General features: G+C 42.3%; 1 protein-coding gene across 5 annotated transcripts in view; it reads left to right on the top strand.

Annotated features, from left to right (window-relative positions):
- FRS3 (fibroblast growth factor receptor substrate 3) overlaps positions 1-16140 on the top strand; it is a 284142-nt gene extending 268002 nt beyond the window's left edge. For all 5 annotated transcript variants that reach the window (XM_085652706.1, XM_085652685.1, XM_085652695.1 and 2 more), the window contains 2 exons: positions 10859-11016; positions 12804-16140. In XM_085652706.1, the coding sequence (XP_085508832.1) occupies positions 10859-11016; positions 12804-13769 (1124 nt within the window). In that variant the 3' untranslated portion in view covers positions 13770-16140. The remainder of the gene's footprint in view (positions 1-10858; positions 11017-12803) is intronic.
- Positions 16141-16528: the final 388 nt, after the last annotated feature.

Here is a 16528-nt window from a genome sequence, read left to right as displayed (position 1 = left end):
AGGGGTTAAAGAGAATAATCAGACCAAACGTCCCAGTGAAGTCACAACAATATACAACAATGTTGAGCAATATTCAGTACGGAAACATTAATATTCCATCTTGCTTTTGATAATGTTTAGAACAAAGATGTAACAGAAATCATTCATTAACAGAAATTCCAATAAAGTGCAGTCATAGAAAGAAATTCCACAGCATTGATATTAATATTCTGATTAATCTTCAGTCAGAAGTACAGAGTAGAGGATTCAGATTAGGTGGATTAGGATAACATAGCAGGATAATAGTGAACAGGACCAGAAAATAGGTCCTAATCATGTATTCAAGAAATAGTGTAGTTCATGATCCACATTTATTCCGAGCTCTACTGCATGTAATTTTGAAATCCATCGGGCCTCGCACTGTCGAAGCCACTGCACTTTATTGGAATTTCTGTTAATGAATGATTTCTGTTACATCTTTGTTCTAAACATTATCAAAAGCAAGATGGAATATTAATGTTTCCGTACTGAATATTGCTTAACATTTATTTGTTTGACATTTATAATTATCATCCTGTTTGGATATGTATGTGGTATCCAGATGTTTTAATCTGTGTTCGTCTTACTCTAGATCGTGATACAGTTTATATTTATTCTTTGAAGGGTCTGCATATTGTTATATATTGTTGTGACTTCACTGGGACGTTTGGTCTGATTATTCTCTTTAAAACTCTAAGACATATGCTCTTTGTGCTATCTACAAATATTGATTTTTTTTTTCTTTTCCGTATCAGTCTCCCCCTATGGGTCTTTCCTAGCGATATTCTGGTAGGCATTGTGATTATGCTTGAATGTACACAATTGTACTCGTATTCCAATTTAGGGTTCGTATTGGCTGATATATGCCTGACGTATTAATCTGGCTCTAAACAATATGTCAAATACTGACTACTTATAAAAAATGATTTCTTTTCCGCATTAGTCTCTTTCATGGGTCCATCTAGTGACATTTGGGTTGGCATTACGATGCTTTTTGAATGCTTTTTGAATGTACACAATCGTGTTTATATCCTAAATGAGGGTCCATATTGACTGATATATGTCTGACGATTTTATTTTGGCTCTTAATTAACATGTCAAATACATCTGACTTTTTCCGTTTCCTCCCCTTCTTTTGTAATTTTATGTGTCAAAATTTGTGGTGGTTTAGACTTTTCCTCTATTCTTCAAAGATGGCGACCTCGGTAGTACGCTTCTCCGCTAGTCCTTCTTTGAATGAACTTTTAGTGACGTACACGTTGAGACGAGCACCCATATATATGGGATTAACATGGCGCTCGCTTGTTTTCACTTACACCGGACCCCAGATAATTCACGGAGTACTCTCCGCTTTTTCAGGTACGATCTCGGGCGCATCAAGACTGTCTTTTCTGTTATTGTTTAGCTACCCTCCCATATCTTGGTAACTTTAAACCACTTATAATGTAATTAACCTTTGGTCACATTTAGCGACTCCTTCAATATGTTGCCATTGGGGAATGGTAATTCTCTTGATTAGAAATGTTTCCTTAAAGGGAAATTTGCCAAGTGAATTTGATGGAGAGATTAAATCAGTCTCCTCGTGTACTTTTAGATCTTTTATTGCCGTATGAAAATACATTTTGATTGGACCACACCATCGGAGTCAGACCTGAGGTAATCTTTATACTCTGAACTGATGTTCCGCTTTTCCATTTCTAGATGATGGCTATCGAGCTCTGTTCATTAATTTGTAAGGGTAGTCCTGCTATAAACTGTTGAACCAGACTGATATTTTGAGACATTTGCCCTGTTGAATTATTGAATTGTGACATGGGAACACTTAATCTCCATCCACGATGAATGTTACGGAGTTTTAATTAATTGATTAGGTTAGCTTTACGACTTACAATTATGATTAGGGCTCCCGGTTTTATGGTATTTATTTTTTGTCCATTTCCGTCTGTATTTATCCATATTTATTTTTTGCCTATTTTATCTGTATTTATCCATATTTATTTTGTGTTTTGCGTATAAATGATGTTGTAAAACTGTACATTTCGATATCTATTTAACTGATAGACGCGCACCTCTTACTTTGATGTCTGCCGTGTTTTAGCTATTTAAGCTGCCAAATATTACATAACCATACATCTATTGGTAAATACTAGCATTATATTATAAATTTCTTATTTAAAGAAATGTCATCCTGTTTTTAATTAACCATGCTATTCATCTGCTCAGCTGCTGGCCTATAATTCATGAAAGACCGTATGTAGAGTCACTTAAAAGAAGCACAATTTTCTGTATTTATCCACTTTTAAAAATAAATACAGACAAAGCACATTGTTTTTTGTCTGTATTTATCTGTAAAAATCCGTAAAAACGGAAAACAGGGAGCCCTAATTATGATATAGGAATATTAAACCTTTGACATTTACCCCCTCACGATATATGTTACTGAGTGTTGTTTATCACCGCTATAGGGTTTTACTGTCATAGACTGTTGAATTTATCGAGACTTTGAGAAATATATTTGGACGTTTTAAAGTTGTTTTTTGACGTAGAAGTCTAATGTTCTGATCCTTATTTGCCTCTTAGGCTTCTGACACTGTACTGTAACGTTTTAAATACTGATTGATCTTCCCATCGTACTAGTCATGCTTATTATTGAACTAAATGACATACGAACAGAGTTTTAATTATTCATGGTGAGTGTTACATATGTTATATATCCATAATCTTAAACACAAACTAACTGTGGCATTATGAGGACACTATTCTTGTCTCATATGCGAGTGAGCCTAATCTTCTCTCGTACTTGGTACCTGCTTGGGTGGATATTTATACTAATTTTCTGAGCCACTATACCACATGGTAAATCTCTGGGGGAATATAGGACCTGATTCCATAACCAATTCGTGGAGTAGTGTTTTTCACCCCTTTTTCTGTGAATTTAGGATTACCTTTATATTGATTATCTTGTATAATTAAAAAAAAAAAAACTCTTTAAAAAAACTCATTAGCGACTGAATTTTCTTTGACACACTATATAATGCTTTTAATGAGTTTCACGGAGGTGCCTTTCGTACTTTATTCTAGTTCTTCTTTCTGGGTCTTTCGTTGGTGTTATCATCTGAATGTGATATACCCAATGTGCTGTTGTTTACAGTACTATATGTGATTAGTAATTGTTACCATTATCTTTGTAGCCCTGAGGAAGTCGTGAGGGTCATTTGCCCCAGGACGCAACACGTGTTGGCTGCATATATCCTTGGTTGATTTTGTAGAACATGTGACCAGGACAACTGAAACAATAAAGAAGATAAATCCTCACACATTCGGATTGGATCTTGTTATTAAGACAATTGCCATTTGATATTGGACAGTGTTTTTCTTCCTTGCTCGGGAATAAATCGTTATGCACCGGTTTATCGTCGATTACCTTGTGTAATGGAGGATTTTGGGATTTGAAGTGGCTGCTTCCCATTGTTCCCTTGAGCATTCTTTGCATTATTTACTTGCTGTATACTTTTCATTGATTTTGCGCAAATTACAACCTAGCCACAGTTCGAGAATTTAGTATCATTAATTTAATTAGTCTATTGTGGGGCTTTTTGCACTTTTTAATAATTGCATTGAATTAAACTACCCCGAGTGCTTTACAAAAAGTTGTTGCTTTGGTGCTAAGGATTACAATAAAATATCTCCCAGAAGTATAGAAATTCTCAGTAAATCTTTATTTTATGGCACAGGCTTCTGTGGATTTGGCTATTGTGACAAGTATGCTTAGCTTAAAGAAAACAGATGCTGAGTTTACTCACATCTGTAATGTATAATGTGCATAGAACGTAATTAGCTTTTGGAAAATAAAGTGTTATCCTCAAACAGTTGAATTCCTATTTTACACTTCTGAAAAATGAAAGCTTTAGGTCCTTAGTCATTGGCTCAGGCTAATCCCAAACCACACATAAATGAACATTTGCTCCTAAACCGGGATTACAAGTGTTGTGCAAATTACTTACACCACATGTGTTTTCTCAAACAATTTGTGCTAGGTCAATGCTGGTCCAAATTGAATTGACACATTGCCCGGGCTCCAAGACTGAGTAATTTCGAATGGTGCTAAACGTGTGCTATTTATAATTTATCTCATTCATGCATCCGTAAATATCACTCTAGTGTTGTAATATTGTATCACATTTTTTGGTGCAGTATTATCACAGCCAAATTTGCATTACCATTGAAAGTAGGGTCTTAGTCAGCCACACTGGTGTTCGAACCTTTTGAGGTCTGATGTATGCTCATTTCTCTGAAGTAGGCTCTCAAACCAGTGAGGTATGTTAAAAACTCACCTTTATGAAATAAACGATCTGTAGAGTTGGCATACACTAAATCCCTTCCAGTTCCAGGGTTCAGGTACTTTTCCATCAATGGTGAGCCGTGTGTGACACTTGAGTAAGGAATAACCAGAACTCTTGGCAGGCAGCTTGTCTTCTCAAAATGTTTGTGTTTTTAATAAGACAATCTAGTCATTTAATACATAACAATAAAACATGCCTTCCTAGCTAGAGCATTATTATTATTATTTTTTAATAAAAGTCTGTTTAATTTTGAATATGATTATTAGCCTAAAGAAAATGGCTATTCTTCTTGTAGAGACATAGTGATAATGCTTTCTATTCTTGTATAAATCAGGATCATCCATCGCAGGTTGATAAGGGTCAGACTACAGACCCATTCTAATTCCCATTTTCAGTAACGCATGTAAATATGTTTCAGGTGGATATTGTAAAAATACCACCCTCAAAGTCCTTACTGACAAGGTAGAATTACACGATGACTCCATTTCATTCAGAATGCGATTCGCCAGTCCTGGGTTTTTTATTTTACAATGTCCTTTCTTTGCCCAGTGGCCTACTGTGCCCCAAGTGTCTATCCACTGCATGGGTTAACTGCTTCCACGATCCGTTCTCCAGAATCTGGTCAAACTCTTAATACATCTGTTGTCTCTACTCCCCCTATCACTGTACCCATGCCTCCAGTGTATAATCACCCTTCACCTGCTTCCTGTATGCCCTATGTATATGACCCGCTGCACGTTCATCCCCATTCTGTCTCTTACCACCAGCCTACATGTCCTCTGCCTATTATCGGCTCACCATCAGCCGTATGTGCCTACCGTATCCCTGCCACCCTGCAATATGCCAGCGCTCACCAGTCGTCGTCACTCGCACTGTGTGTCCACTCAATGGTGTCCCAACCTCTGTGCCTGGATGGGTGTTCATCCTCCTCTTCTTACCTTATGCCTGGTTGATACACTATGCCCCTATGTGTGTCCACCGCACAAATGCACCCCCTTTGGTTTGTGGTTCCTCACTGTGCCCCCAGTGTGTGTCCACTGCATGGGATCGCTGCCTTCATAACCTGCAATCCTTTGTATGCTTCAGCTCACATTGTCTCACTGTAGTCCTGCTCATCGTGTCTCTGCTCCCCATGCCTATCCGTCCAGTGCATCCCCAGTCTGTGTCCGCACCCAAGGATCTTTTCCATGCTCATCCCATCATTAGAACCTCAGGCTAGGTTTCATTGGTTTGTGCACAGACCTACCAGTTACATGCAGCGAATTTTCTCTTAATTCTGCTCGTTGTGGATTCATGGTGGTAATCCCATAAAATGTATAGTAGCCACTCACTGTGGTGTTAAAAGCATAGTAAAATTCCACCATTATACTGTTTAACGTGATTAAATACCCACAAATAAAATCATCAGGTTACTCCTATTCTCTTGGATTCAATATGTCCATACCCGGCATGTCCCTGTATATAATAAGGCATTCTCGTTGTGACCTTAATAAGTGCATAGTACCCATTTACTAAAAGAAATCCAATATTTCTTTGAACTCTATCCAAGTAAGCCCCATACACCAGAACCCACAATCAACACGCTTCCTTTTAGATTAATTGTAAAACACACAATTGCCATCACATCCATCCACTACAAAACACTGAAGTAAAGATTTACGCCAATATATCCAACTCTAAAAAATGCGAGACCTATTGCATTGCAAATGCTTGTTATTTGAAGCAGCAAGTGATGACTAGGAGGAGGATTGGAGGAAGAGGCCTTTGCGCTCCTTAGAACTAAAACCTAATACACTCTTCACAATTCCAACCCACAATTCTTCTGTTGACGTCCCATCTTCACTTTCCCACAGTCTGTTTTATTTGCTAAAAATGTCAAGCCCTGTTCTAGGGTGAAAAGGGAAAAACGTAAGCATAGCTGTTTCCTCGGTAGCATGGGTCAGAATTCCCTCACACCCACTTACCAATAATATTCCTTACACAGAGACCTGGTCTTCCTCTTCATAGGCCTTACTTTAAGTGTAATTTAAATGGGACTACCAATGCCACTGCCCCTTTATAAAATCGCCCTTCCCAAACAATAGCTGTATTTATAACATATAGTCTGATTCATGCACTAATGTACCACCGATAGGGAATAAAGACCGTCTGCATTGGAGTGTGGGAGTACGTGAGGCATTACTTCCTCATCTCTATTCCTCATCTCTCTTCCTTATCACGTGCATTACTCTGCAAGAATGTACCAAGCAGTGTACAGTCTTCTAAAGGCACTACATAGACCCAGCTCTCTGTTCTGAATAGACGCCATGAGACTTCACTGAAAACAAACATTTACAATGCCCAAAAATTAGCTACAGAACCCTATAGACCACCAAGACCGCCCAGTAAATGTAAACCACAATTATGTTCTTGAATTAGATTAATGAACCACCATAACATTGTTAACACAAACAAATATAAAAGACATCTGAACCAAATGCGACTCCAAGCAAACCCCATTTGTAGCACTATCCCGTGCCAGCCAAAGCATAAGGTAGAAAAGACGTCCCAGAAGATCTTGCTTGTTAAGAGAAGGATTGCATTCGGCCACCTGATCAAGCAGAACAAGAGAACCAATGTACAGTTCAGTGGACAGTATTGGCACACCCTACTGGGCCAGAATCCAAAGTCACCTGACCAAGAAGCTACATGATGAGACATTTTAGCCATCTTACGATTGTCAGTGGAGCAAATGAATGCATGATTGATACTGCTTTCTCTAGGAGTCCAGTGGACCAAACTTAGCGCCAAACCAGTGTTGAAGAAGGGCACCGTGGATCAAAATGCAATTCACTTTCCAAGGACTAAATATCTCCTTTCTTTTTGCACAGTCTGTAAAAGTGTACTTAACATGTCACACCCTGTTCCATTGTCGCTGCCCTTGCATTCATCTTCCATCTGCGAAAAAAAACATGCATTTATTTTTATTCTTTCCTTACCCCAGTGTCTAATGTGTAAAATAAGTGCAGGTGCTCACAATTTTTCTTGAGGCCACACCCACTTCCCCTGGCTCAACCCATTTTCTCCAGTGGCTCCACCCACATCCACAGCTGCAATACCTGATCTGAACTTCTGTGAGCGAGCCTTCCTTAAGTTAAGGAGGTTCTCACCCTGATTAAATTTTGGAGATAAAAAAAAGTGCGTTTATAGCACAATTTTGGCAAAAAAGTAGTTTGGTGAAAAAAAGCACTTGTCTATATAACATGATTGGGCAGGCAGGATAGCTGTGTTTAACCTCAGGTTCTCAAGTTTCACACTGTGCCATTAAGTCAGATTGATTAGAGGACTATCTCTTTCTGACATAGTCTTAATGTTTTTTCCTTAGTTCATATCGGATGAGATTAGAGCAGAGGTGACAAGCAGAATACTCATTTTATTTCTGACAGTTTTACATGGTGCGATCCCTGACCGACGACAGACAAGCACTTCTCAACACTTGAGACTACATTAAATTTGTTTTCATGTAAAGAGATTTGTCTGATTCACAATGTGTTGAGCCCAAGGATTCAAACGGGTTTAATGGTGTACAGCTGCAATCACTAGGCCACATGATCACCTCTCGTGAAAGCTCACCTTGTTTTGTGTGGGCATGTAACTCGAGCGTTGAATAAATAGAAAAAAACAGACATGCACAGTTTAGCAGAAAAAATACTCAGACCCCTTTGCCATGACAAAAGTATAGTGAAAGTTTAATTTTTTTTCGGAAATCAACCGGTTGTGGATTACATAGATTTTTATATTTTGCACAAAAATTGAATCTGCACGGAGAATGCAGCAACTATGTGGAATTCATATGCAGAATGATTTGCTTCACTTACCTGATCCATGAGGGGGTGATAGCTGGTCACAGCGGGTCACAGTTGTGCTGATCGCATGGGTGCTCCAATTAACTGGTGCAGCCCTGGCGGGTGTCTACAGTTCAGAATGCCCTGCACTGCCTGCTGCTCCCCGTAATGCTGCCGCCCTCGTGCGGCATGACAAGTAGAGTGCTGGCAGTTTTTATAGTTTGCAGAACAACAAGTGCACACCTGCATTCGACAATTGGTGTAGTTAGTAGTGGGCCACAAGCACGTCAAATGTAGGATTTCAGTTCAGTACATGGCTGCAAGCTGATTAAAGAAAGCATGCTGCCCACTTTTAATCTGCAATACGGCGTTGTGGAAGGTTTGGTCCTAACTTCCCAGCAAGCCTCAACCCAGCTCAGCCATGAGCCCGCCCTCAGCCACGATTATCCAATGGTATTGACACGTGAAGGGCAGACGTGCACTGCTGACCTCACGAACGTGATGATGCACATTCGACATGCCTGTACCAGGGTGGGCCAGCATGCGAAGACATACCAGGCAGACATCAAGGCAGACGGGTACATTTATTGTTAGTAATTTCCGGGCCTACCGCCCAGGGGTGAAAAATCTTATAGATATAAATAAATAATAATAAACTTTATTCAATCTATCAAAATAAAAGTACAAAGAAAGGAAAAATATTAAAATAAAATAAATAGATGACGATATAATTTCCAATGAGTTATTAAAATGTTTCATAAAATGATATCAAATCTTTCATCGCACCCCTTTCTAAGACATCCTAGTAATAGTTTTATGTTTGGAGCGAAGATCTGAAGGGAGGGAGAAAAAATAAAAACCTCAGCTAGGGCTCAGCTATACAGTCCTACCTACCTACACTTCTCTTAAGATCATCAATATTCTTTTGAAGCTATGTGCACTGTTTACGACCAAAAAGAAAAACAATAATACATTGTTAACCCCTTCGGTGCTCATGACGGAACGGTTCCGTCATGAGCCACGGTTGAGCTGTGCTCATGACGGAACCGTTCCGTCATGACCACGCCCGCGCAAGATTCCGTCAGCACAGCGGCGGAATTTGCGCAGCATGGAAGGGGTTAAAACCACTCCGTATACAGCATATAAAAGACTTGTAGTGGTACAGGTCGTTTACCGTATACCATAATTTACACAATGTGCCAGGCTATGTCCAAAAGAGTAGAGCCGGGGATGGGTCAAGATCTAAATGCCTTTAGTGATACAGTTCATAGACGCCAGCCCCCTAAATTCCAGGAATAATAGAGCAGGCTATGACACAAACTAAAAAAATCCCACAAAACAATCACCACAGTTCCTTAGTAGCCACAGCCATATACGTTAGTCACAACTAGATCCAAGCCTGACTGCCGACCTGAAGAAGCTAAGGACATATAGCACAAAATTACTGGAGAGCATTTGTAAGAAAATAAAAGCAGGTTTAACCGGTCTAAAGTTTGCTTTCTTTAAAATAGGAATGGGGTAAGACTTTCTTGGGGCCTCATAAAAACTGCAAAACATTTAAAAAAAAAAAATAATAAAGCCTCCTATTCTGTGGAGACTTCTGGTCTCAGCCACAGGGAGGAAGACTCTGGTCCTTATGTGCTCCGCCCGGGTGGGCCAGCAGATAATGAAAAAGGTCCAAGCAGAACCTTGTCAGTAAAAATTGGTCGCAAGTACTTTTAAGCTATAGATGAGAGAGCTCCGTCGATGGCACAGTTTTCAATAAAAAGTACCTACGCACACTGCTTCCACAGCTCCCCTTCTTCCCTGTCCAGCGGCGGCTTATTTGAAAGAAGTTCTACTTCACCCAGTACTCGTCTCTTCTGCACATACTCTCTGGGTTGGTAAATAGGTCGACCCTTCCCAAATCCATGAAATAATCCCTGACATACTTGAGCCGGGGAATATGATATTAATGATCCAGAGAAAGGCAGTCAGTTAAAATATCCTTGCTTCGAGTGATTCCCTCCCTAAGCCACAAGTTCATTCACAATGATAGGGGGCGGTAAAACAGCAGGTCAGAAAGAAAGACCATCCCCAGTTCTTCGTGGACAACAATAGAGGGCATACACTGCAATGAGCAATAAAAGACGTTTTAAAAAGATGTTTTCGACAGTTTGAAGTTCCTCATGCTCCATATACCCCCAGATCTCACTACCTTAGGCCACCTTAGTGATACACTTGGCCTTATAGATCTGCAGGAGGGCCCCGATGGGTCTATTGCCCAGTCTTGATGCAAAATTGAAAACTGCGGTATTGACGCCCTGTGAAATAAGTTAGTGCTGGCACCGGAAGCCACCAGCACAAATAAAGTACTGCCTTACCCTACCATTTCCCTCAACAAATCAAGTTCTCTTCAGCCCCTGTGATTACAATACTTCATGGGTCCTCTTCCGATGTCCACCAAGAGAGTTTAGTAACTGGTGAAACCCATCAGCAGGCTGATGAACTGGGCGATGTTTGGGAGATCTTTATTTGGAATGTTGTGTGCTGATGCCTCAAGCACCATGTCTGAGCTTGTGCAACTGTTAAATTCCAGAGCCTGTTCTACCTCTTGTAGTGAGGCTGCAGTCGGACACAATGGAGTAATTATTTGTGGATGCTCAATGCATCTTTCTTTTTCCCTCCCACCAGCTATGGGGTACACCCTGGGAGGTTACCCAAATGGATTCCACAGCTTTCCCCGGGAAGGGCCCAACTATGGCTCGTCACGGCATCCCTCGATGGGCAGCTTGAGGCACCCCTCTGTTGGAGAGGATTCTACCCACAGCCTCATCACTCCTGACGATCAGGTGCGTATTCATCTTTGTGCAACGTGTCCAAGGGCTCTGGGTTAATGCATACCTATGGTTGGTGTTAGTGTCCTCCAAGGCTGGAGGAATGGTACTGTTGCATTTACATGTTGCCTCATATCCCATACGAGGCACCAGCGTATGTTAGCAGACAGGTGATATGCTACTCCGTAGGATTCCTACGTTTCAATAGTGTGCAAGTTGTGTGGCTGAAATGGATAGTGTTTACTCGTAAGTGAGGATCAGAGTTCTCATCTCACTATGAATTATAATATGACTGAACTTAGCTGTGAGGCTGAAACATAAAGAAATGAGCAATAGAGTGCTTCAGCATTAAATCCAGTGAGCGGATGGGCAAAGTGTCTGAGGACATTTTCTCCTATGTGAGAAATGTTTTCATTGTGTGCTTGTGTGGCTAAGAAGTGCTGCGGCAACAAATGATTTACGGAACGCTGAATGACTTAAACATTCACCCCAGTCAAGAGATCTGGGTTAAATCCATTGTTCTTTTGCTTACTACACCACCCCAGTTTAGAACCAGCCAAATGCAAATCAGCCTAGGCCCTGCTCCTCATGGAAGCAGTCCAGCCCGAACTTCCAAGCCGGGTCCTCCCTGGACCTGAAACAAGCATCCTAGGACCGGGTTTGTGGTAACACCCCTCATCAGCCAGGCTAGCTCGAATCCAGTGACACAGTGAGCACGGGACCCACGGCTGGGAATACCCATCCCCCTTAGGTTGAAAAGTGTTGCGGCAACAAATGATAGATGGAATGCTGAAGAAATCAAAGTGTCACCATTTGTCCATCAATTGTTGTTCTTGCATTTTTTCACCCTGAGTGGGACGGGTATGCCCAGACGTGGGTCCGTGCTCTCCATGCCACTGGGGTCCAGCTAGCCTGTCTGATGAGGTGTGAGATCTCGAAACCGGTCTCAGATTCTTGTTTCTGGTCCAGAGCGGGCCTGGCCTGACAGTTCGGGCTGGATTGTTCTCATGGGGAACAGGGTCAAGACTGATTTGCATATGGGTGGGTTTAAAATGGATTGGCATGGGGAGCAAAAAACAATGGATTTAGGACCAGATCTCTGTACTGGGGTGAATGTTTGACATTGTTCAACATTCTGTCCATCAGTTATTCTTTTTGCATGTGTGGATAAAGCTTAATACGTGTTGCAGCAAGCTTGAAGCTGAGCATGTGCATGTGGAAATGTATGAGAATAGATGCAGTTTTGTAGATACATGCACCAAGGGGTTTGAGTTTTTATTGGAGCGCAGGGTTGGGCTACTGGGGGGGGGAGGGAGTTTATTGCGTGATGGCGCCAATGAATGGATATGTATTTGGGTTGAAGTTTAGTGCTTTGAGTAAAAGCACACTTTTAAATTTATTCTTTCACCCAAACCTTTGCCAGAGAAGTTTCCTTGCGGTTGACTACATTTTCCATTGAGTCGCTGAGAGCCCCTCTATTTGTCCAACTGCATTTAAATGCTTCATTCTTGCCATAAATGTGCTGAGGGTCACACACCCCAGGAACTGCTTGCTTATTCTTTTAAGGAGGGTAAAATGGTAGTCGGTCACAGAAACTGGAAACTCTCTCTACGGAGGATTGGAGTGATCTTTGGAACCACTAACATTTATCTAGATTTGCTCTGCGTTGTCCCCCCACCTGATTCTGGACTGGAAACTACTCAAGCAGTGCTCTAATATAGCGTGTATTACCTTTCTTTCATTGTGTGTCCTTGAATGCCATCTGGCCAGTCGTTCTAACCCCATGATCTCTTTCCTTCTAGTCCCACACGTATGTGAATACAGCCACCGTGGAAGATGACCTCCGAGGTCGGCACTACATGCACTCTTTGCCTGAGGTCCACCCATCGTTCTCCGAGCAGCCCCGGCATCACAGTAGCTCCAGCTGCTCCCTGGAAGAGCGGAACCCGCAGGTGTACCTGCAGCCCGGCCAGGTGAAGTTTGTACTGGGCCCGGCCCCTGCGTACAGGCGCGTGCCCGTGAAAGCAGACAGCTTCTTCAGGCACCACCGGGAGTGCAGCGGTCACACGTGCGAGCCAGATCGCGAGCCCCCCCACAACAACAACGAGTGCAAGGAGGAATGCCGAGGGCCCAAGTTCGCCTATGAGAACATCAATGGGATCCCGGCCCCGGGCATTATGGCCTTGAGGCGCGGAGTCGGGGGCCGCTTAAAGCTAACTGGGGATGGCCTTGGCTTCAACAGCTGTGCCCACAGGCGCATGGCCCTGCTCCACTACGAAAACCTGCCTTCTCTGCCGCCTGTCTGGGAGTGCCACGCCCTGCGAGATGAGGACGACGAGGAAGAGGACGAGGAGGAGGACTCAGTGGATGTGATGACACCCTCGCTTAATGGCTATCCCGATGACCCTCTCCAAAACTACATGAACGCCGAAAGCGGAGGATACCACGCTGGCCTTCGCCAAGGGAACACGACTTCACATAGGAACTGCACTCCCAATGTTTTCAGTTTCGACTTCCGCCGGCCCTGCCCTGAATCCCGCCAACTGAACTACATTCAGGTGGAGCTGGAGAAGAACGACCCCCACGGTCGACACACTCCACACATCCCCTGCACCCCCGTTCCTGCCCACTCTGCACGGCGAGCAGACTCTTATGCGATAATTGACCTAAAAAAGACAGCTGCCATGTCGAGCCTGCAGCGGGCGCTACCACGCGATGATGGCACCTCCAGAAAGACCCGGCATAACAGCACAGATCTGCCGCTGTGAGTGCAGTGCCACCGCAGGCTCCTCTAAGGCCCAGCCACCATTCCTCATAACTTGTGGTGTGGCGCTCACAAGCATGTCAGAACCCCCTCGCCCCAAACAGTAACACGTTTACCTGTGCCAAGCCAACAGTACAAGGAGCAGACCATTGTCTGCAGCCTGTCTTCATCATGGGAAAAGAGGGCTGCTCACATTGTGCACGAACTGCAGAAACTTGTAGGGTAAGGGGACAGCAGGCGACAGTAGGCGACAATGAGGGGTGGAAGGGCTTTTTAGCTGTGAAAGACTGAGAATCGGGCATGTTCGCTCTGTGTACGTCTGCTCCCTACATTATGCCTTGCTGTCATTTTTTTTATTTTTCTAGACATTTCAGAAATGGATTTCAAGTTGCTAATTTAATTTATTTTTCTATTTATTATTTTTTTATTTTTGTAACACATCTTAAGAAATATTCTTTTTTTTTTTTTCTTCTAAATTTCGTAGCCAGTAATGATGTGGCATAGTGCACCATTGGAGGGAGAATGGATTCCTGGATTTGAATTTTTTGCCTCTTCCATACCTCTCTGCCTTTACGTGGCTTTGCTCCTACCCGTTTGTCCTGCAGTTAGAGGAATGAGAGTGGCTCGTTGAAGGTAGTCTGTATGTGGTGGGGTTACTCTTTAATGCCAGATGGTTGTGTGGTGAGAAGGTTCTGAACCTAAACCCCAGGTGGGTTGATGGATACAAATGAGCCTGTCAAAAGTTCCCTTGCTGGATTGGGCCATAGCTGTGTGCTCTCCTGCATGTACTGAGTCCATTGCAAATACTCCATGGGGGTGTGTGCTTGTTCCCCTAAAGGGTAGGGCATTCGGCAAGTTGTGCGACCTGTGGCATACTTCAATACATGCTTACCAGGGTAGTCATGCAGTTTTCCTAAACTTCTGAGATGTTTCAGGTTTCTTTTTTCTTATGATTCTCCAAAACACTGAAGTAGACAACTTGGCACTATCGGTTTCCTTTAAAAAATCTGCTGGACTGTAGGAAGAGGTCATTGAGTTATCCCCCTTTTCCTTTAGAGTCTGTTCATATTTGGGTTTTTTCTGGAGGCCTCTGCTTTGTTGTCGTTTCACCAATAAGCCACCCCCAGGAAGGAGGCCAAGTATCGTAGCAGTGCCCAAGTAGCAAAATTGCTTCTAACAAGAGGAGGAATGTAGATGCTGAATCCTTGCAGCATTAACCTATTTGGGCACATTATCAGGACGACCCTAGGCATTGAATATGGCAACTGTCTGTTCATCTGAGCATCCCACCAGACTACGCAAGGTGTGGAATCCTTCCTTCACTGGCTCTACCTGGATTTCAACTTAAGGGAGCGCATGCATGGAATGCACACACCAGTGCTCTTACTTGTCCATCACTTGTAGCACAGGCATTGAGATCCCCAGCCCTGTTTGAATTTCGCATTAATAGCTGTAAATGTCTTTGAATATAAGGTGTATCCAGACTAATTTCCCCCTTGGACTTGAAGGATTCTGCAGTGTTAACATTCAACCTTGCTCCATTACTCTGGTGTCCAGCTGAAGCCCATTGTGTTAATTGCATTAACCATCTTTCGAACATTATGCAGATCTGAGCACTGCACCGTTTCCACCTGCAGTGTTAACAGTACAGCTTTCCTACTTAAGAACTGCATTGTTGGTTGATGTCAGAGAATGCCCCGAGATGAACTCTATACATAAATGCCCCTAGGAAGTTGTTGCCTCACAAAAGTGAAAGCTCAATTCTAAAGACTATTAAAAATATTTCTGTTATGCAGTGAGGTCTTTGTACATCAGATTACTAGGCAGCATGTTTTTACATAGAAAAGTCAATATTTTTATGGTTCTATAAAATACGACTAGTTGGTTTGGGGAAATATATGTGGGCTTCATGTCACTTTTAGGTATTACACTAGCTTTATCAATTCTCCATCATGGGATCCTCTGTTGACATTCATTGACACTGAACATCTGTTGTTCTTGGTATCTGGGAGCCTATTTTATTAGATAGAACATGTTTTCCTATTTAAAAAACATGTATAGTAGTGATGCTGCAGGGCAGTCTGGTCTAACTGGATGGCATAATGCACTTACTTTGCAGCTAACACAGCACCTCATATTTTCTGTTCTATGGAAAAGAATTTCTGAATGCTAGACCATGTCTTAAAGCTGTGTAGTTTTACAAATCTCTTTTGAGCGTATTTGCTCAGTCTTTCAAGTGCTTCTTGCCTTTGAAGTGTTTTTTCCTTTTTTCATCCTGTTTATCCCCTGCTTTTTCCTTATCGTCATGTTGTAATTTGGGTCTAGTCCAGCTCACAGGGTGGTGAGATTTTTAGTAAAGATGGGCGTGTGCTTCACATTTTTTGTCTTCCTTGCAGTCACCCTATACGAGACTGTTGCAATTGCTGAGAAAGGTTTCTGGTTTCGACACAGTAATTGAGGGATTGGGCGTAACACCTCCTGGAGCATTTGTGTTTTTGAACCCCCAGCCAATTAGTAAGCCAAGAAGGAATTTTGGCTTGAGGTTTGACGTCGTCCACCTTTTATAGATCCAAAGAAACCGCTGGTTGGTTTTAAAGACACAGGAAATTACCTCCCCGTTCTGCTCCGATCACACCAGTCAAAGTCAGTGAAGAAAGTGATAACATCTCCGCTCCGAATGTCTATAGAAACTCACTTTATTGGAGAAGACTCCCAAGCTGGTTATAGACCAAGTTTCGGGACAGAACCGGTAATTACCTTACG

The sequence above is a fragment of the Triturus cristatus genome, chromosome 1_1 (genome assembly GCF_964204655.1).
Source record: "Triturus cristatus chromosome 1_1, aTriCri1.1, whole genome shotgun sequence".
Classification (NCBI taxonomy): Eukaryota; Metazoa; Chordata; class Amphibia; order Caudata; family Salamandridae; genus Triturus; species Triturus cristatus.
Note: the sequence above shows the minus strand (reverse complement) of the source record. Positions and strands in the feature narration are given on the sequence as shown.